The sequence below is a fragment of the Puma concolor genome, chromosome A2 (genome assembly GCF_028749965.1).
Source record: "Puma concolor isolate L17-30 chromosome A2, mPumCon1.1.hap2, whole genome shotgun sequence".
Classification (NCBI taxonomy): Eukaryota; Metazoa; Chordata; class Mammalia; order Carnivora; family Felidae; genus Puma; species Puma concolor.
The window spans coordinates 17,388,969-17,411,984 of record NC_141668.1 but is presented as its reverse complement, the minus strand read 5'-3'; the positions used below and the strand labels follow the sequence as shown (position 1 = coordinate 17,411,984).

The 23,016-nt window shown below is 42.7% G+C and overlaps 1 protein-coding gene across 2 annotated transcripts in view; it reads right to left on the bottom strand.

Annotated features, from left to right (window-relative positions):
- Positions 1–23,016, bottom strand: part of PTN (pleiotrophin) — a 131,010-nt gene that overhangs the window by 6,976 nt on the left and 101,018 nt on the right. For both annotated transcript variants that reach the window (XM_086689250.1, XM_086689258.1), the window contains exons 2-4: positions 18,162–18,277; positions 17,119–17,292; positions 14,191–14,352 (exon numbers count right to left, since the gene is read on the bottom strand). In XM_086689250.1, the coding sequence (XP_086545376.1) occupies positions 14,191–14,352; positions 17,119–17,292; positions 18,162–18,277 (452 nt within the window). The remainder of the gene's footprint in view (positions 1–14,190; positions 14,353–17,118; positions 17,293–18,161; positions 18,278–23,016) is intronic.

The following is a 23,016-nucleotide window of genomic DNA, read 5'->3' as shown; positions in this document are numbered from 1 at the left end:
TGAGCAGAGCCCGGATTTTAACTACAGTGAGTTAAACTCTGTTTGCTACTGACTTAAATAAAGTAGCTTTGGGCCATTAAGCCAATAGGAGGGATTATCAGTTGGAATAGAAAAAAAGATTTTCACCTTCTAACAGGTAGAATTCATATAGGAGGAAGCTATGGGCAGTCAGAAATGGACACCGCAGGTGCAGAGAGCAGGAGGCCGGCTGGAGGCATGTGAGACAGACCGCAGAAGCTAACCTTTGGAGACTCGCTCAATACATCATGGGAACTGAGGGAGGGGAAAGGATTCTATCACTGTCAAACCGTACAGGCACAATGTAAATAGGTCCACAGGGCTGGATATCACCACCATCCTCTCAATGTCTCATAAACCTATTTAAAGGAACTCACCTGTGCTTCAAGGATTAGCTGCCCAGTTACCTGAAATATGTAATCCCTCACATCAACTAGCTGTTGCTCAGAACCAATAATAAGGCTTGTTGAATCGTGACTGTACAACTTGGTGATCCGCCTAGAATCCAGGTCCTACTTGGCTAGGTCTCCTTCATTAAATTCCCCACATTTCAGTTTAAATTGGGGCAGCACAGATTATGTTGACAATATAGGAAAAAAATTTCTATTTAAAAATCAGATCTGTTTAGTCCAAAGTCTGTGCAATAATTTTGTTGTTTCTTCTTGGATTTCTTTTTTTTTTTTAATACCACTTTATTTCCTCTTTTATCGACTCAGGGCACTTACTTCTAGGACTGTGAATGGAATACACACATACAAACAACTGCTCATTGATGCTCCCACATGCTGATCCCTGCTCTTTACCTCACTGTCCACATTCCTTTTCACTCGTCAATTGTTTCATAACAGTACCCTCCCACTCTGTCTCAACCATCTGTCCTCCTACACATGTGCTTTCTGCCATCAAGTAGATGTGACACTATGTGATCTATAAAAGACAGTATGGCTTCCATCTACATACCAACCAAACATGTCTGGCCCCTGGGAGGAATCTCTGTCTTGCCCCCACTTACTGTGAGAGGAGACTCTGCAGTGAACTGCACCTCCTCACAATAGAAAGTTCAACTATGAAAACACCGGTGAGTCATGTAGATTTAATTGAATGCTTAATGGAGGAGATGAGGAAATGATTTCATCAACTGTACAGAAGAAGCTTAATGAAAGGCACTAAATGGGTCGATTACTTTCCAAAGCAACTCACCTAGTATGGGTAGAATAAACCCTCTCCCTTCACCCCAAGACTCCTCTCTACAGCCCTTGCAGCCATTCTTCCTTTCTGTCTGTCCATTCTGCTTTCTTTAAATAAGGAAGCAACTGAGATACCCATTGGCTTCCCCAACCCAAGATTGAGGATGCACGTTCTTTGTTTAGTAGAGTCATAAGCGTGTCAAGGTCACTCTCTGATCTGACCATACTATATGTACGTGATACCAGGTAGAGAATCCTCAGCTGCAACCCCTATTTTTAGTGCAACACGTCTACATCACCCTCACGTATTAGCTACATCTACTCATTTGTGTGCAAGTGTCACAACCGCTAAACATGGGTGGGGATTTTCCCCCTGAGTCACAGGAAAGAAGAGTAGTGAGGAAGGGGATCACAGCTGCTTCATCTGTAAGGCCTTTAATCCAGGATGTTCTCACTCGTGTATAGTTACAGAAAGAAAACAAAAGCTGTGGGTACGTGTGTGAATTCGCTATTGAGCTGCTAAATTTTGTCCTTTTCACCTTTGGCGAAAAATGTTTTTAAGTACGGAATAAAACTGAAGCGAGGCAAATATAATGCAAGGGAAACTGCAAAGAAAATATGATTTTGTATAGGTAGTTTTGAGAATGTGTGTTTGTACATGCAAGAGCATGTATTACTTTTTTAAATTTTTTTTAATGTTTATTTTTGAGACAGAAAGAGACAGAGCATGAATGGGGGAGGGTCAGAGAGAGAGGGAGACACAGAATCTGAAGCAGGCTCCAGGCTCTGAGCTGTCAGCACAGAGCCCGATGCAGGGCTCGAACTCATGGACCGTGAGATCATGACCCGAGCCGAAGTCGGATGCTTAACCGACTGAGCCACCCAGGCGCCCCAAGAGCATGCATTTCTGAGGCCTACGTCAGAGACCAGAAAGAAGAACATTTATTCTTGAGATGATATGTAAGTGTTCAAAAGCTTGTTTCTGCGGTAATGAGGGCACAGATAGAAAATGTATCATATGATCAAGTCTTATCAATTGTATTGGTAGCCTAGACCAGAAATGAAGTATATTATTATAACCAATGATAAGTAGTTCCCACTTAGCACACCATGATTTGCTGATGTTTAACATTACATTACCAGTGCTACTGGAAGATCAGATTTTAGTTTATGTCAAACGGGGGAAGTTTCAAGTCTGAAACATTTAAAATTTCAGTAGGGAAGGCTCCATCGATCATTTCTTATTTGCTTCCCCATAGATTTTTCTTCTAGGCTCCAACAGCTTCTACATGTCAGGTGTTATGAATCAGTTGTTAGGGGCCAAATCACGTCCCCCTCAAAATTTCATATTGAATGCCTGACCTTCACACCTCAGAATGTGAACATATTTGGAGAGACAGTCCTTACAGAGGTAATCAGGTTAAAATGAGGTCATGAGGGTGGGCCCTAACCGGATATAACTGGTGTCCTCAGAAGAAGAGGGAATTTGAACAGACACACGTAGAGAAAAGACTAGGGGAAGACAGGGACAAGACGACCATCTATGAGTTGAAAAAAGAGGCCTGAACAGATCCTTCCCACATGACCTTTGGAAAGAAATCAACCCCACAGAAACCTTGATCTCAGACTTCTGGCTTACAGAACCGTGCAAAGATAAATTTCTGTTGTTGAAGTCACACAGGCTGAGGTACTTTGTTACACGAGTGCCAGGTAATGCATACATCGGTGAATTGGATATCTCGTTTTCATTTTTGTATAGCTTTCAGAGCGCCCTCCTTAGTCACAGAGGTCAAAACGCATGTTTTTTTGTGTCCTAAACGAGTCCTCCAGAATTTTAAACATGTATCATTTAAGTATGTGACTTTGGTAGTATGAAATACAGGATTTTATGCCCATTATTAGTTTTGCACATGCTCCCTGCAGTTACCAGTTCGCCCATCTCCATACGTGTCTTCCAGATTTCTCTGCTGCCTGATTCCTCTCGCCCCCATGTACCCAGTGCTCTGACTCTAGCAGCAGCGAAGGTCAGACCTGAAGAGGTGCCCCCAAACTTCTTTTTAGAAAGAAGCCTGCACAGCAGCTTAACTTAATGCTTTTGTGTGTCTGGGTAAAGATCTGAAAATAGGTGTTTCTATTAATGATAATAATAATCGAAAGCCTTGCACGAGCCAATGAATATGGCAACCTACAGTCAACCGCTCCGGGTCTCGTCCCCCGTGTGCCTGAGAAGTGGGACACTGGGAACAGTTTTACCTGCTTTTTGCTCTTTGCATTTCTGATGAGCTCTTGTACAAATATTGTTTACCCCTCTGGGAAAAGCCTTTCCTTTTGCCTTTTCCCTGCCTCCTGTGCTGAGCAACAGCCAGACCGCTTTGATTTCCCTGAGGGTTCCCAGAGGCCTTGCATCCACGCAAAGCCGGCTGGAGTCACGGAGTGTGGGAAGTGGCCTCACTGATTACCGGACAGCAGTGCCTCAGATCCTTGTGCTGAGACACCAGCGTCACTATGACTCACAGGGACGAGGAGGCAATCCCGAATCCAGCTCGGGGTCCGGCCTGGGAGGCCGCTGGCTAACAGGCTCCACTGGACTGCTAGCTCTGACTCTAGAGGAAGGGAGCCCCTTTGGAGGACCCCCAGCCTGTGAAATGGAGCACGAAGCCCGTTCTTTGCTTAAGCGCACTTACTACACAGAGACAGGCTTGAGCCAAAAACTACCTGACACGACTCAATCACAAATGACCCCAAACATGCTTCTGGTAATGTTGTAGGGTTCCCGTAGAAACACACTCCAAAATTACTAGTTTCGTTCGGAATATCCCAAGAGATGCCAGAGGGAGCACTCGGATGGGAAGTGCTACTGTGACAGAACACGGCCAAAGGACTGAGTTCAAGTTCAAACCTGACCCCTAAAGGGCTGGGGGACCTGCTGCAAATTGCCACCTTAGCGCCCCGTTTGTAAAATGCAAGCAGAACTCTCTGGGGCTGCTGCGGGGATTGAGACATGGCACACCAAGAGCTTAGCGCAAAGCCCGTCGCCTTATAAATACTTAAGTTGCTCAAAAACGCTGATGATGAGAGCCACAACTTAAAACACGAAGCAGAAATTCTCAGTCCAGAAGTTAGAAGAGAGAAATGTAAAAAAAAAAGCTTCAGGGGTGTAAAAAAAAAAAAAGGTCCCTCAACCCAGTAACTAATTTGTGTCAACACTGTTCTATTATTCACCCTTCCTTAATACTAATTATTATATAGCTGTTTTGTGTGTGCACAACTAATGAGGCTCTGTGCGTGGAGTTTACCAAGGGAGATGAAACCAGACCCACAGTGTGAAATACACCCTGCAAATATTTATAGTTCCTAGTTCTCCCACCTGTTCCAGCAATAAAGATGAAAATTCCTTCCATAAGGAAGGGAGTAAACCATCTACATGACTCCTCTTCCAGGTGCGTGAACTGTGCCTCGACAGTGATTTCTCTACACTTGAAGGGAGTGAATAAATGATGTGAGCCAGACCAGGACAATGCAGCCTTGATTCATTCCTTCAAATCAGCACTATTCACTGAATTCCTCTCATAGACTAGGAACTATGAGACGTGGCACCTTAAAAGGTGAATGAGATGTGGCTCCTGCCCTCAAGAGGTTCAGCATCGAGAGAGGCAAAGACTCACTCACTACAGAGGAACGGTGTCTTACCCGAGGAGCCAGTCCTGCAGGCAGGCAACAACCTAATGCTTGGGAAGGGAAGTCTAGCAAATGTTCACACTGATCTCTCTTCTAGTCCTTGAATAAAACAAGCTCTTTTTGGCCCCAGGGACTTTGCACTTGCCCTTGTTTTATCTAGAAACTAGCATGGCTAGCTCCTGCTCTGTATTCAAGACCAAGTTCAAAAACTTACCTCTCCAAGAAGCTTTCCCTGGTTTCTCTACCTTACTTAGTCCCCCCGCCAGACCCCAGCTGCTCTACCACTTGGTTCTTTAGTTTTTAAGACCGTTTACTCCAATATGTAGTCATTATTTTAGTTCTAAATTGTTTTTGTCACTATTGCCTACCCTCCACCACCACTGGAACCTAATAATAGGAGAGGAGGAAACTTGATTAATATCACCAGCACCTGACGTATGGCCTGCTCCATTGCAGGCTCTTCATAGCTCTTATAAATAAATGAATAAGAGGAAATAATGCCAGAGGACCGTATGCTTCTCTCTTTCATAACATCTGTCACTCTCGGCAGTACCTTAGGATTTATCCTTCTGCTTTTCCCACCACACTATGGGTCCACATAGGTCAGTAGCTTATCCCTGGTGCAAACTCGAGCACATAGTACCCACTCAATAAATACTTGCCAAATGAACACACCAGATTTTACAGAATGAAATGTATGAAATACAGAAGGAGAGGAGGTTTCAGGTTTCTCAAACTACAAGCGCAGAGAGGTGGATATGTAAGAATGCATGGGCCATTCAGCCATCCATCTCCAGGGTGTGGAGTGACTTGGGTGGATATTATGGGCAATGTCTGGAGCAGGGATCAGGCAAGAAGGAAGCCAGATGATGCCTGCGCAAGATGTCCTGCGAAAGACCCAGGATCTGATTCTGTTGCTGATGGAAAGCTATGATAAAAGAGGGATTTTAGCACTGGGTCTGAAATTCATTCCTTCTTAGATAAGGAACCGAGGTACCTGTATGGAGGAGATACAGGAAAAGGGGTTGTTGCGCATAATGCTGGAGGTCTAGAGGCAGGACTGCCTTGTTTTTAAGCCTGGCCCCTCCGCTTATTGGCTGTACAACCTCATGCTAAGCATCTAACGTCTCTGTGCTCAGTTTCCTCATATGTAATATTAGGAATGACGATAGTGACTATTTCACAGAGTTTCTGTGATTATTCAATGACACAAGGTATATGCAATGTACTAACATGTATTCAAAACATATTAGTCTCCCCAAAAATATTAATTATAATTACTACTGCTGTTATCACCATAGTTCTTTTGCCCAGAAAGGTAGTGAGGGAAACACCCACCTCAAGAATTTCATTTGGAAGGAAGGAAACAGTCTTAAAATCACTGCACATTTATTCAGCATTTTCACATCTTCCTGTCATTAACTGAGGTATTCATTGTAGACTCTCATTTACAGAAGACAAAACTGTTCTTCTAATAAGAAAGGGGCAGAATTAGACTTTCTACCTTCAATGACAGTATCATGAATGGGAAATACAGATGTTGACAGACTCTTCCACAGCAGAATAAAGAAGAAATCAAACCTTAAGACCTAACCACATCAGAGTGTTTCCCTCTGATCCAGAAGAACAAAATCCCTGCAAAGTTCCCCAGGCTTCTCTTTCTGGAAAAATGCAAGGGCAGCAACCACGAGCCCTGTCAGGGTCTCAGGAAGAAGGGAGCGGGTCCCAGACTCCCTTTCAGCTCTCTTAACATAGCACAGAGTCTCTCAGCCGAGCTAAACTCATCCACAGAGTGTGGGCATGTTCATTGCTAAGGGATGTCGGAGCCCAGAATCCAGAAAGAATTGTTGGGAGTTTCAGTAACAGAAAAATCTATTTAGCATTGGGGGAGCTGAGAACGCTGGGAATATCCCTTTACTGAGCCCCTTTCAATCGTCTGCCAAGTGCTATGCCCTGCACACAGCTGAGTCTTGCACTTAAACAGTTGCCGTTCTTTTGATCTTTAAAGACAAATTGTCAGACCTAAGAGAGAGCCAGGCAACTGTCCAAAAAAAGAGGAGCGAGATGGCAAAACTTTTAGAAATAGCTAGGAAGAAAAAAAAAGGAACTGGGGTTCTCATGAGCAGGGGAATTTAAGGAGGATCTGGTAACAGCAGAGCATGAACTGGTGGACAGGACAGCAGGAGGACTGACATTGTTCCCTGACCAACCTGTAGCACAGACACCCGCTCATGTGCTCCCACCTCTGCCTGTCCCACAGTACCCTTCTGCCAGGCAAACTTGGAGGCGGACACAAATGTCATCTGGCCTATCAATAAAAAAAAAAAAGGGTTCACAATACCCCCATTTTTTTTGAGAGACAGAGAATCCCAAGCAGGGCTTGGATCCCAACATTGGGCTCAATCCCACGAACCATGAAATCATGACCCAAACTGACAGACGCTTAGCTGAGTCACCCAGGTACCCCACAATATCCTTTATTCACGTGTCTTGTTTAAATAGTAACAGCTAATAATTTCCATTTCAACAGGTCAAGATTCTAGAATGTTCCAAGATAATCACTAGGCCACATCAGATGCAGCAGTCCCTAGGAAAATCTCAGCTTGTATGAAAGCCTTCTGCACAAGCCCCTACTCAGCCTCAGCTTAGACTCTGCATTCCAGTGATAACCACCAGAAGCCTACTCCACTGGGCGGCACCTGCTCACACAGACAGGTCTGCCCATAGGGCCACAGCTCTCTCACAGGTGGCCATCTTCTAATTCTATAGTAAGCCCGTTCTCCAAGGGGACTACTGAGAAACACTGTGGTTTAGAGACAGGTTATTTGCCCTCTGAAGGCTTCTCTGCTCTGATCAGGTAAGCAGCACTGTCAGCACAGACTGGCCATGGTTCCTACTTTTTTATTACTTGTCCACAGCTCAGTCATCCCCGCAGATTTTGTTCAAACTGAAAAGAGTGTAATGACTTGACAAAAAACACCTCCTGGTGGTTCCAACAAGGAGAGACCCAACTCTCTTTACAGTGGGATAACTCTACCAATAGAGGATACTCTTAGCAACTTCTCCAAGAAATGTCATCAATACGAGTAAGGGTTAGGTTCAGTTTGGTCGCATACTTCAACACATTCCAACGTTCCCGCACACTCCCTGGCCAACTGCTCACTCAATACCAACTCAAGAACCCCTTCAGCTGCTCTTCTCACACTTATAGGCAGAGTTTTGAAAGTTAAAGACATATTTCCCAGAGTCCCTTGCAGGAGGATTTTTTTATGTGGCCCAGTTTCCATCAAGCAGGCACGTTTTGAGTCTTAGAGGTAGCGGTCAGCAACCAGAAAAAAAGGGGCCAAATTTGGGGAGATTGGATACTTGGGCAAGAAAGGAGCAGACGTAACTAGTTTTGAGGGCAAAGGTATGGTGTTTCCAGTGTTCAGTTCTTAGCACGTGTGCTGAACTGTGGGTAATTTTAGCAGCAGGGCTTCTGCTACATCAGTCACGTTTGGCATGATTAGACATTTCTCTTAGTTCTGTTGCCTTCTGCTGTAATATTATTGGATCCAACTCAAATCTTCTGGCCCTTCTGGAAATTCTAGTGAGCTATATAATACCCTTGAATAACCCCCTTTCTGCTTAACTAGCTACAGTAGAGATCTCGCTGCAGCTAAAAACCCTCACAGATACAGGGTTTCTTGAATTAGTAATTGTAATTAATACTCTCAACCTCTCTTCCTAAGAAATTAAAATCTCAAGTGCCCAACACAATTGCTCGCCAATTTATCCCTGGCCGATTCTGACAGCAATTCAGAAGATTCCAGTTATAATCTTTCACTCAGTGACCTCCCCAGAGCAGTCCTGTCCCCATCCCCAAGATAGCTATATTCTAGTCATGCACCTTTCAATTCTTACATCTACATAAGAATATCGATATTCTCTCTCCTTCTGGGTATAAAATACAGAAGTGGAGGACTAAAACCTCTCCTCGGATTAAGTGGGGTTCCAACACAAGAGAATCTTTTGATAAGAGTTTCTAACTTCATATCTAGTATCACTGAAATTGTCCCAAGGCCAGAGTGTGGAGTTTGTATGATACCGACATAGCAAAAGGAAGAACCACTTCTATCCAATAGACTGGAGTGTGGTGAATTCTAAGGCAATTTTTAACCAAACCAAGTGGGATATTTAGTAATTTCCTAGAGTTCAAGGTACCACTTCTTGATGCTAAGGGCCTCTCTCCCCAGCAAGTCTTCTAAATTTTTGGCCTTGTTAGGAATCAAGTCACAACAATACCCTCCAGTTTCCTCAGTTTAATGCCTGGTAATCACAGCCTTACCAATACCTTTATGTTCCATTCTGAAATTTAAAGAACATGTTTTCCACACTGAAAGTCACGCAGTTTGCATATCAAGCCACTACCATTTTCCAAAACAGAAGAGGACAGAAATCAAACCAACAAGTTTTATGAAACAAACAGATTTTTTTAAAAAAGCAGACAGGGGCTCCTGGGTGGCTTAGTCAGTTAAGCATCTGACTTTGGCTCAGGTCATGATCTCATGGTTCATGGGTTCAAGCCTGGCATCGGGCTCTGTGCCGACAGTTCAGAGCCTGGAGCCCCTCCTCTGCTCGTACTCTGTCTCTGTCCCTCAAAAAATAAATAAATGTTTAAAAAACAATGGGGAAGAAAAAGCAGACAAAAGACCAGAACCCGATGATGTGTTTGATGAGAAAGACAGTGGTGGGAAAAAAGTACTTTCTGGCTATGAGTTCAGTGACCAGGCTACAAAGGAGGAAAATGGAGTCAGAAAAGAAGGAAACATGGAGCTGATTCTATTCCTAAACAGAGTGGATTCAGAAGAATCACTGATGTTTTCTGTCCTCACTTATTCCATCAGGGTTACATCAGATGACAGACAAGGTAATGATCCTAGACAGTGGGATTTATCTAACATGACCAAAGTTTCATGAATGTATAATACCCAGGGGAAGCATGGTGCAGTTGAAAAGGCACTGGGTCTTTGGGGTCAGTCTGACTTTAAATTTGAATCACCACTTAGAAGCTATGAAACGTGAGGCAAGTGGCTTAACCTCTCTGGGCGTGTGCGTTCTCAGATCTAAAGTAGGATAAATACAATGCACTGCACAGAACTGCTTGGAAGCTGAAATGAGAAGTGCCTATCACAGTGCCTGACTCAAAACGAGTGGGTTCGCTATCTCCCTCTTTCCTGTTCATGTCCTGAGCTAAAATAGCAGGAAGCCCTGATGGGTTATTCTTTCCTCAAGAAAGGAAGGACATAATTTATAATTGTATAACTTAATGAAAATATTACGTAAATAACTTCTTTACTGCAGCTTCCACATTTGTAAGTTTAATGTGTGAAACCTTTTTTTTTGCTTCTAACATTTATCTGTTATACACATATTTAATCAGCACCTACTATGTCCTACTCCTTGTTCTAGGCAAAAGGGATACAGTAGAGAACAAAACCGGTCAGGTCCCTGTCCTCCTGAAAGTTATACTCTGGTAGATGTGTACCAGAACAGTTATAGAAATAATGTTCTAGAGAGCCCAGTCATTTCCCTGACATCAGCCGTAACAACATTTTTCTAGATACGTCTCCGGAGGCAAGGGACACAAAAGCAAAAATACACTACTGGGACGACATCAAAATGAAAAGCTTTTGCACAGTAAAGGAAACAGTCAACAAGACTAAAAGACAACCCACTGAATGGCAGAAGATATTTGTCAATGACATATCCAATAAAAGGTTAGTATCCAAAAAGGAACTTACACAATTCAACACCCAACAAACAAATAATCCAATTAAAAATGGACAGAACCCATGAACAGACATGTCTCCAAAGAAGACATACAAATGGCCAACAGACACATGAAAAATGCTCAACACCACTCATCTTCGGGGAAGTGCAAATCAAAACCACAATGAGTCCTCATCACCTCACACCTGTCAGAATGGCTAAAATCAAAAACACAAGAAATAACAAGTGTTGGCGAGGACGTGAAGAAGGAACCCTTTTGCACTCTTGGTGGGAATGCAAACTGGTGCAGCCACTGTGGAAAACAATATGGAGATTCCTCAAAAACTTACAAATACAATTACCCTTTGATCCAATAATTACACTACTAGGTATTTACCCAGAGTACAAAAACACTGGTTTAAAGGGATATACGCACCCCTACGTGTATATAGTAGCATTATCTACAATAGCCAAGATATGGAAGCAAACCAATGTCCGTCGATTGATGAGTAGATAAAAAAAAGAGGTGGTGAATATATACAGCGGATTATTTTTCAGCCATAAAAAAAGAATGGAATCTTGCTATTTGCAAGATGGAGCCAGAGAGCATTATGCTAAGCAAAAGAAGTCAGAGAAAAGACAAATGCCATGTGATTTCACTTATATGTGGACTTTAAGAAAGAAAACAAGCAAAGAAACAAAAGAGACAAACCAAAAACCACTCTGAAATGTAGGCAACAAACTGGTGGTTACCAGAGAGGAAGGTGGGGGTGGGGGGGGGGGTGTGGGGAAGGTGACACAGGCGATGGGGATTAAGGAGTGCGATTACATTAGCATTGGGTAATGTATCGAAGTGTTGAATCACTATACGGTACACCCGAAACTAACAGGACATGGTATATTAACTGAACTGGAATTAAAATTATAGGAAGAAGAAATCATGCTCTAGAACGTGTGTTCTTCCATTTGCGAGTCACCTTTGCACATCAGTGTTGGGCTTTACATAGTACTGTGAAATATATAACTCACTCAGGCTAATCCCATTTTCAATTAATCATATACCTTAATTTTTGATATGTCAACAAATTAAATGTTTACCAACTTGAAATATTTTTACCGCCAGTTTTCAAAGTGAAAGCCTGAGCCAAACTTTTAACCTTCATTACGTATCACTGGATGAGAAAATGTAAAAATGTAAAAAGTCAACTATCCATCAGCCAAAAGAAGTCCTCACCTAGTGAATTACCAAATATCCTGAAGGGTCTTTCTGAATCATGTCCCCACTTTGTCCAATTTATTCCAAACTTTTCAACATTTTCCATATCTACCCAGCACACCCCCCCCCCCACCACCTACCACCTAATCCTTCTCTCATTTTTTCTTCCCCTATTTATTAAACTGAAGTTTCTCTCACCCAGAGGAAAAAACAAGAACAGATTGTGTACATGCCTATGTGTGGTCTCTATGAACTTCATATTAGCGCAGTATTTCTAGATTGTGGCTGATAATGAAATCTTTTTAGGAACATCTTAATTTTCAAAGGTAGCGATGCTGATCTGGCTGGTCTGGGTTATGCCTGGGCACTGGGATTTTTATAAGTTCTCACAGAAAATTCTAATGCTCAGGCCAGATGGAGAACCACTGTGGTATAGCATGGAGGCTTCTTTAATTCCTTTTCCTTCCCACTGTCTATTTATGCTGAGTATTTGGGTTCTCTGGCTTTTTTTTTTTTTAATGCTTACTTATTTTTGAGAGAGAGAGAGGGAAAGAGAACGAACAGGGGAGGGCAGAAAGAGAGAGAGGGAGACACAGAATCTGAAGCAGGCTCCAGGCTCTGAGCTGTCAGCACAGAGCCCGGTGCGGGGCTCCAACTCATGAACTGTGAGATCATGACCTGAGCGGAAGTTGGACACTTAAGCGCCTGAGCCACCTAGGCGCCCCTCTCTGACTGGCTTACAAAAAAATTAATTTGAAAACTGTATCTCTGAGTTCTCCTGGTTTTGGAAATGTCTCACTGGATAGATATGGCCACCAATTTTCATCAGATCTGTGTAGTTGTCTCCAGACAAGTAACACTTACAAAGCTGGCACCCACACTCGGACACTGACTCCAGCCCCACATCATGCCTTTCACCATGACCAGCAGATTCCCATGACCTGGAAAGGGGGCATCCTGAATCCTAGATTCCAGCCACCCCGCAGTTGTGGGTAACCATGTCCATGGACAACTCCATCAGAGACCAAAGGCCTATAACATGAGTCCTTTCTGCCTATTCGCAGCTAGCTAGTCAATCCTGACTTCTGGAGGCATTTTTTCTTCTATTTTCATTTATGAGGGTTTTGTGTTCATTTTTCTGAGTGTCTCCTTGCATTTAATCTGACCAGTGTGTATCTGCAGGTCCATTTAGAGCTCAAATACGGGCAGAGGCCAAGGAGACAGTTGAGAGTTCCCTGAGACATGCTGTGTTTATTTGTGAAGGCTGCCATGCCTCGTACCACTGAGTGGGTGGCTTCGACAAGAGAAATTTATTTTCTCAGAGTTCTACAGGCCAGAGGTCGGAGATCGACTGTCAGCAGTGTTCATTTATTCCGAGACGTGTCTCGTTGGCTCGTAGATGGCCATCTCTTCCCTGTGTCTTTGTATGGTTTTCCCTCTATATGTGTCTGTGTCCTAATCTCCTTTCTCTGTATGCCAGACTGGGCTGGGGCCCACTCATACATCTCCATTTAACTTTACCTCTTTAAAGGCCTGGTCTCCTAACACAGTCACATTCTGGGGTACTGAGGGTTAGAACGTGAACATTTGAATTGACGGGGGAGGGGCATAGCTCAGCCCATAGTGAAATGAGAGTTTAACACCTCCTTGTCCCCCCTCAGCTGGGATTCTATTTGTACGAAACCACGCCTGGGATATTTGTTTTGGTTTACTTTCCCCGGCATTGGAGCAGAGTGTAACTTTCTGGGAGCGAACAGGAAGACGGTTCTACATAATTTAAAAATTCCATGATAAATGTAAGGTGGTAAACATCCAACTAAAAAAAAAAAAATAAAGGCTCTGAACGAAGGATAAGAAATATAGGACCTATCAACTTATGCAGCGGAGAAAGGAAAAATGTAAAATAAAGTAGCTGACTTCATGAAAACTCTGTATGTTGCATAATCTAGGAGAGATCTGATTTTAAATTTTCTGCTTCATGATCTTCATAAATGTGTTCATACTTGTCAGGAGGCAGCCCCAGTTTAGGGCTTGGAATATATAGTCACCATATGACAACTGTCTTAATTGGCCCATTCTGCTAAGTTGTTGATTTGTGCTGGGAGCCTGTTCCCATCCCAGCCCCCACTCCCCTTCTGTGCAAAGGACTCCAATTTGAACTCAGCTGCCTGCCGAAAAGCACTGGCGTGACACTCCATATACAGCGTGTTTTCAATCTCTCTGTGAAGGTAATTCGCCTAAGATCCCCCTTCCGAAAATCGGAGTTTCCACATCTGAGGATCCTGCCGGAGTCTATCAGTGTGTGCCTATGACAAGTAGGGCATGACGACGGGGACCTACCTTGAGGTTTGGGCTTAGTCAGCTTGCCACAGGGCTTGGAGATAGTGACTGTCTTCTGACAGTCGGCATTGTGGAGGGCTCGCTTCAGACTTCCGGTCCTGGTCTTCAAGGCGGTATTCAGGTCACATTCTCCCCAGGCCTGGAACTGGTATTTGCACTCCGCTAAAGGCAGGGTAGGACCAAACAGAAATCTTTGAGCTCCTCTAGGAGTGCCAGAGAAGTAGGCACACTTTTGTTTTTCACTTTCTGCAGTGAGAGGACTGTAGATTCACATGAAGTTGCAAGAAGTAATATAGAAAGATCCCTAGATCCTTCAGCCAATTTCCCTCAATTGTGATGATCTTATATAACCAGAGCCCGCTAGCGCAACCAGGAAATGAACAGGGATACATTCCACGAAAGTTATTCAGGCCCTGCCAATTTCACGTGCACTCATTTGTGTATATGCATGTGTGCACACATTTAGTTCCCTGCGACTTGGCCACATGTGCAGATATGAGTGAATATCAATACCATTAACACACAAAAGAGCTCCAACACAGGAGTCCTTCGGGTGAATCCTTTCCTAGCCTTAGCCTAGGCATCTTCCTCCCTTCTAGATCTCCTTAACCCCTGGCAATCACTCATCCATTCTCCATCTCTATAATTTTGTCATGTTAAGAACGTTACGTAGGGGCACCTGGGTGGCTCAGTTGGTTGAGCGTCCGACTTGATTTCAGCTCAGGTCATGTTCCCAGGGTTGTAGGATCGAGCCTCCTGTCAGACTCTGCACTGAGCATGGAGCCCGCTTAAAATTTCCTCTTTCCCCCTCCTCCCCTCTGCCCTGCCTCTCACTCTAAACAAACAAACAAACATGTTATGTAAATAGAATCATACAGTAGGTAACCTTTTGAGATTGGCTTTTTTCATGCAGCATAATTTCCTGGGTGTCCATCCAAGTTGTGTGTTTCAACAGTGAGTTTCTCTTTATTGCCGGGTAGTATCCCATGGTGGGATGGGAATGTATTACGGTTTCAGCACTCACCCGTTGAAGGAAATCTGGGTTGTTTCCAGGTTTTAGCTGTCATAAATAAAACTGCTCTTTACTATCCGCGTACAGAGTTTTATAGCAATGGAAGTTTTCATTCTTCTAGGGTAAATGGCCAAAAGTGAAGCCTACATTGTATGGTAAACAGATGTTTGGTCTTATAACAAGACTGCCATCCTCTTTTTTTTTTTTTTTTTTTTTTTTTTTTTTTTAATGTGGCTATACCGTTTTACATTTCCATCGGCAAAGTATGAGTGATCTAGTTTCCCTACATCCTCTCTAGCCTTTGGTGTTGTTTGTAATTTTAGTTATTCTGATGGATGCGCAGTATACAGTGACATCTCACTGGTTTTCACTTCCTTTTCCCTAACGGAAAAGAAGTTCGACGCTTTTTTCAGTTGTTTATTTGTCACCTGTATTTTGCCTATGGCAAAATGTTTGTCCCTATCTTTTACCCACCTTCTAATTGGATTCTTAGTTTTGAGAGTTCTTTATAAAGTCTAGGTATACGTTCTTGAAGACATACTTTTTTTTTTTTTTTTAATTTTTTTTTTTTTTCAACGTTTATTTATTTTTGGGACAGAGAGAGACAGAGCATGAACGGGGGAGGGGCAGAGAGAGAGGGAGACACAGAATCGGAAACAGGCTCCAGGCTCCGAGCCATCAGCCCAGAGCCCGACGCGGGGCTCGAACTCACGGACCGCGAGATCGTGACCTGGCTGAAGTCGGACGCTTAACCGACTGCGCCACCCAGGCGCCCCGAAGACATACTTTTAAAAACTTTCCGTAGGGTCTTTAGGGGACCCATGTATATGTAAGACCAAATGTATCTGAATTTCACAGTGCCCTTATAGAAGTTACCACCATTCATAAAAAGTACCCCAAAGGTTATAAAGAAAGAAAAAAAATACAGTGAGTATACCCATTGTCCTTCTTCACTGACTTACAGGTCAGAATACATTTTCGCAAAGAGTAAGAACATTTGGGGCATTGTGAACTACCATGGCCAAGAGAGACAGAAAGTCTGGAATGTGGAAGAAACAGGTCATCTGGATGTTCAATAGTGGGTTTAAAAGTTGGAAGTGTTGGGGTGCCTGGGTGGCTCAGTCAGTTGAGCATCCGACTCTTGATTTTGGCTCAGGTCATGATCTCAGGGTCGTGGGATTGAGCCCTGCTTTAGCACCATGCTGAGCTTGGGGCCTGCTTAAGTCTCAGTCTCTCTCTCTCTCTCTCTCTCTCTCTCTCTGTCCTCTCTCCTCTCTCCCTCCTACCCCTCTCCCCTGTTCATGATGTCTAAAACAAACAAACAAAAAAAGGTTGGAAGTATTGAAGGACTCCTTCCCAAATAGGCAGATGAGGCCAGCAGGAGCATGGCAATAGTCAATGAGAGAAAAGTCTGTGAAAAGTGGCTATAAACAGTCTTGCTGGAACTGAGAAGTCAGTCTATTAATCACGGTGGATGGCGGGGAAAGATGGAAACGGAGAGGAGGCCTGAAAGTCACAGAAACTGGTCTGGAGAAGGAGGAGAATAAACAAGAGAAGGGGGAAGGAAGGAAAAAGGAATGAGAAATCCAAGAAGAAGAGGAAAGAAGAGAGATCGATGCACCCTTAGGAGGGGTCAAGGGTATACAGTTTACGTCCTGACTGGTACAGCAGTGGTTCTCGATCTGGGAGTGTTTTGACCCCAAGGGTCATCTGGCAATACCTGAGACATTTTTAGTTGTCACAGGTGATGGAGGTGGGAAGTGCTACTCAAAATAGATAGATAGATAGATAGATAGATAGATAGATAGATAGCAGTCAACCTCAAAAAAAAACCCAAAAAATATCTGAGGGAAAAAATGCAAGCATTATCGCAGAGCATACGATTTAATCAACAGGACAACAGGAGTGGGACTTACCTCCAAATTGCTTTTTCCAGTTGCAGGGGATCTTACATCTCTGGGTCTTCATGGTTTGCTTACACTCAGCTCCAGTCCGGGTGCCCTCTCGGGTGCCCAGCCCACAGTCCCCGCTGGTGGGCACGCACACACTCCACTGCCATTCTCCACAGTCAGACTTCTTCACTTTTTTTTCTGGAAGGAAGGAAGGAAGGAAGAACAGTCAACACCTGGAAAACCCTGATTCCTCTAACAAAGCTCATTCCAGGGCGTGAGGTTGTGAGGTCTGTGCTTTCTACCTCCTTCTTCGCTGTCCAGTAAATACTGGCAACTTGATACATCTTAGCCAGATGATTGGCTCAACGAATGATCCAGAGAAGGGACAAGGAAAACTGAAGGAGACAGAATGTTAACTGAACTCTTACCATGTGCTAGGGACTGTACAAGTGATTTGATGACAGCTCCTTTTAGAAGCAAACACTTCTGTAAAGGATGGTCAAAAACAGCAAAACGAAAAAATCAGTAAACATTCTGTTAGAAGTAATGGCTGTCAGATTAGCCATTTGTAAGGCTAGTCAATGACTTGTAAGGCAAGTCAATGTTCCTTTCTCTGTCGTAGAGATGGAATAATGTAAGATGAATGAGGTGGATCACAGACCTAAACAGACTCCCAGCCCTACAGCCTGCTATTTTTGACACTGGAAGTGACATAGAAAAGGTGCTATATTGCTCTGAGCTTCAGTTTCCCCCTTTATTAAGATAACATACAACAAAAATTCCTTGCAGGACTCTTTTTGAGGGAGAGAGGCAACAGAAATAAAACACCTACCTGCTGGTCAGTGTTCCGTACAGAGTAGCTACTAATATGATCATTATGTTAATAATCGTCATCTATATTTTAGGACTGATGGAGGGGAGATCGATGGGGGTGGGGGTGTCCCTTAGGTTCTTCTAAATACTTGGAAAGAAGGAAGGGAGGGAGGGAGGGAGGACAAAAACCAGGAAGTTGGATCAGATGGATGTTAATCCATAAACAGTCTTGCCCTCGTAACCCTACTGCTTACCTGGTTTCTCTTTCTTCCCCGCTTCAGCCGTGTCCACGGCTGCCAGAATGAAAATGAATGCCAGGAAGGCAGCTGCAAATTTTCGACGCTGCTGCAGGTACTGTTGGGACTGCATTCTAGGAATAAACAGAGACACAGAAGAAGGTGGTGTCAACCTAAGGCAGAGACAAAGGCTTGTGGAACTCCTTACTGCAGGGCTCCATTTTCCATTTCTAGGATGTTAGATTTTAGGGAGATTTGCATCATTGCTCTTGGGCAAAATTCTATCTTTTCCCTCCGTCAGTCAACGAAGTGTTCTTCTGCAATTAGTCAGGTATCCACTGACAAAAAGAACAACACTTCTCCACGTAAGAACTTCACACCCAATCATTTGCTAAGCACGACTCGAGAATTACGGAAGCCAAAGAATTTTCATGGCATGTTTTTGACTAGACTGCCGCAGTTAATCTCGCTGATGGTGACATATGGTAATGCCAGTAACTATAGTCTTCTTCATAACTACGCAGGATTCCTAGAAACAACCACGGTGTTATAGTCCACATGGGTAATTTGAATGGACACAATTAATGGATTATCTGTGCCAGTATATGGTTTGCCTTTATCTTTAGATGGGTATGTGTCATAATGAGCAATATCTTATTTTTTAGTTTCCCATGATTATTTCATCATCGCTGTTCCATTATTCATTGGTCTACCAAAGAGTGCATCACAAGACAGAGGTAGAGCCAGCATACTTTGGTTCATTTCAAACACACTTGCAAGCTCACATAAAATCGAAAAGTCATCTAAATTCTAGGATTTAATGAAGAGATTACACTGGTTGTAATTTGAAATTCTCCACATTTGGTATGAATCAAAAATCTCAGAACAACATTAGAAAGGCTCCCCTGGAACTTGAAGTCACTTGTGACAGCCAATTGTCAACATGGTCACCCATGGTTATTAGCTCTGAGCATTTTGTTTTTCTAGAAGAGTGATTTTTACATTTCTTTGAGTGTGAACAATAAAACCTATACACACACACACACACACACAGGATTGAGATCGTTCTGTTCTGCAATTTCTCATTCAAAATCATCTGTGAGATGATATCCTTGTCAGTGAATCTGTCTCCCTTTCTGTGATATTGGAATGCTACCCTTTATTAGTATTTCTTTTTCAATCGATGACTTGGGACTCTATCATATGAATGAAGTGTATTTCATTTACCAATTAAAATGAACAGTTTGATCATTTGGTCCTTTCACTGACTCTTAACTCCTAATTAGCTACTCGCCATCCTCATCACTTACTAAAATCTAATCCTAGATGCTTTGTTCATCCTCCTAATGCTAAATTTGTATAACTATACCTCACTGCTGGTCACTCAGAAACGTTCCTATTGATTCTGAGACTTTTCCTGTGCCTTCCGTTGGGCACGAATGATTTGAAGAGCCAGTCTAGACTTACTGGCTGGCAAGGCTTCCTGGAGTTGACCGCCCTGTGCATCCATGCTGCTATACATTATCATATATTTGAATATCACGTAAAGTTGTTAGGTGCAAAGTGAATCAAAGTGGAGGTCTTCTGTTGTTTTCTCCGAAGGCTGTGCAAGAACCTGCTCACAGTGACTTCGCCACTTTGGACGCAGAGAGATTTCATTGGAGTTTTCTTAGAGGGTAAATTAACTTTTACCTTCAGAACTTTTGATGTATTTCCTTCCAAGTTAGAATTTGCCTTTATGTTCAATGATGATCTACAGATACCTGAAGCATTTAGATTGTGAATTAGAGTCATTTGAAAATTCAGAAATCCCACTGAGAAAGCACAGCTCGTGAGTGAGCTTTCTGGCCACACAATGGGCTGATCGTTGTACAGCCTTGTCATACATACAGCAGGAAGAGAGGACAGGAGCCTTAGGAACCCCCTGAAGAACCATGGCCAGCTGGCAGAAATAGAAAGGATGCTTCCTTCCATGACTAACACAGGCAGACAGTTATTAATAGAAAGGTGCTGATACTGGCTAATTGTAACCTTGGCATTCCTAGTTTTACACTGCTAAATTCTTACTTTTATATTTATTTTCAAAAAGCTTTCTCTTCAGCAGGTTAAATCACTTAATTTCAAGGGCAAAAGTCCCACACAGACCAGAATTTCCTAACTGTAAGATTGTTTTGAGTCACCAGGGGTCTTAGTTGGCTCACCCGTTGTATGGGCTGAGAGGAAGGAAGGAAGGAGAGTTAGGAACCGGATGAGAGCTGGAGACTTAAAATGGAAATGTACCCTCTCTGCTTCTGATATTAATTCAGGACCATTCAGAATCTTAAGAAACGGGTAAATGGCGAATCTCAGCTTTCTTAGGTGCACGAAGGAAAAATGCACACAAGTCCATGTGTACAGGAAATGACCTGTGTATAGGAAATGTGATCAGCACTAGGTTTGGGTTGGAAAATATCTTTCTTCTTCTCACTTCCCCTCCTCCTCCTGTTTTGCTTACTATGCTGCCTGAGCCTATATCTTGATAGCTTAGATTTTTTCTGGCCAGAGAAAATGAGTAAAGATTATTTAAGAGAGTAAGGGGGTTTAGAAAAGGATTAAAGTGATCCCCAAATTCAAGTGATCCCAAACAATACCCAATTAGCATGCTGCCGCCTGCTGCTGTAGTCAGTACTTGAGTAATTAGTACATGTATGGCTAACAGTTCCCCTGCTTGTGGTATTTGCACGGCTGATGGTTTATTTGTCCTTAGCATCAACTAAAGGCAAAAGTTCTCCCTGTATATGTTTAACCCTGTCTGCTCTCCAGCAGGGTGCTAGCTGGGCAGAGGCAAGGGCATTGATCATAGCTTTTTTTTTTTTTTTTTTTTTTTTTTGCTCTGGGGGAAATAAAACAATGGAAGGCGGCAGCCTGCTAAATCAGCCGTTCTTTTGAATCTTTTCCTTGTTTTCACCTCCTCTTACTGCCATCTTTCGTTGGACTTACCCAGACAGATTTAATTTCATAGGGTTTAACGGTAAAGTGAAAGACTGCCATAGAGGGATGGTGAGGTCTGGAAATTATTGTTGAGTTAATCTCAATCACTAATACATCTAAAGCTCAGAGATGAAAGGAAATGAAAGTTAAAGAAACCAACTCAAAGGAAAGGTGTTAGTTTATTAAATCCTCAGCTCTTCCCTAGAGAAAGAGCTGATGAGAATGAAAAAGAGGGCTCCTCCTCTGTTAGCATTTTAATAGGATCTAGAATTTTAAAAGGCTATCGACGTCTGGTGTAAACACAAGACAAGGATGCTGGAATCTGCCCCTTAGTGACCTGGTTGGAAGGACTAACGTGGGACCTGGAGACAGAAGCTCTGGCTCACACTTCAGCTCCACCACCTAATTTTGGGAATGTTCTCGGGCAAATCCCAACCATTGGAACAACATAGCAACTACTTGAGAGGCTTGCCATGAAAATGCAAGATGTAGACATAGAGCTAACCCTACAACATTAAGAAATGGCTTATTAGTTGCTCAGTAAAGTTAATTCACCCCTCCACTCTTATTACTTACTACAAGGAAATACTTGTAACTTTTTCAACTGAGGGATTATGGACATATAGCATTATATTAGTTTTAGATGTACAACACACTGATTCCCTATTTGTATACATTGCAAAACCGTATTTCTTTTTATTGAGAAATAACAGGTATCACACTTTAAACTATCTAATATTATTCAAAAGCAAAAGACCAAAAAAAAAAAAAAAAAAAAAAGAAAGAAACAAAAAAAAAAGAGACCGATACGATTTGATTAATGTCAACTAAAGACTTGTTCAGCATTATCAGGGCACAAATTCATTCTACCTTTTGACTTCTTAGGTTAAAATACATTCAAAGACACTTATGCCCCGTGAAATATTTTTTTTTTTTGAAGTTTGTGGAAGTCCAGAGGTTCCATGTTGAGAAGTAAGGAACATGTCAATGAAATTTAACGTGTATGAAATAGGGGGGTGGGGGAATCTCACTTTGTAACTGTACTTTATATGCCGTTTGTGCAGAGGAATCATTCCAACCCCCTCTTTTTGTTTCAAACACCTAGGCCAGGGCCCCAACCCACAGGAGCCACACAGTAAACAGTTTGCTGGTGAAAAATATCACCAAAACATGGCATCCAACAGAGGAATTAATATTCATGCTAAACAGATTTCTCAGTCCTCTGTCTAAGCCAGGGTATCTGAGATTTACTGAAGAAATCAGGCTGGAGACAACAGCCAGAATCTAGAGCAGCGTCATACGTACGAGAGTAATCAGTGGATGATTTGTAATGCTTCTGCAGCATATATTATGTATCACTAGACCTTTCTAGACATTTTGTGATCTATTTGCCTAAGCTCCTGTGACATGGTGATTTTTTGACCTTTTTATTGTAAAATAAAACAGAAGATACAGACAACTACACAAAGTATACAACTTAGTGAATTATAAGATAAATTAATTTTCCACTCATACTCAAAGGCTTTCTACCATGTTCCCCATCCCCACGACGGCTCTGTACCAACGCTAACATACAGTAATTCCGTCTTTGCACTTCTTGAGGGTTTTATTCAAGCGAGCTTCCTTAGACACGTCTACTTTTAAAAACTGATGTCTTTTAAATTGCTTTCATTATATAGGATTCTCCTCCAGCCCCTTTTTCCTTTTCTTGCTTTTCACTTTTTACAAGAACCAGGCATTTCAACCTTGTCCATAGGTTGTGGTTTGGGTAGCTATCAAGCTGGCCGATCTGTCTTGATGTGAGGATTCAGATGGATTCTAAAAGTATACCTCCTTCCTCTCCCCGTTAGCACAGTATTTCATTAAACATTTTGGGACACCTACCTTACGCCAGCCATTGTGC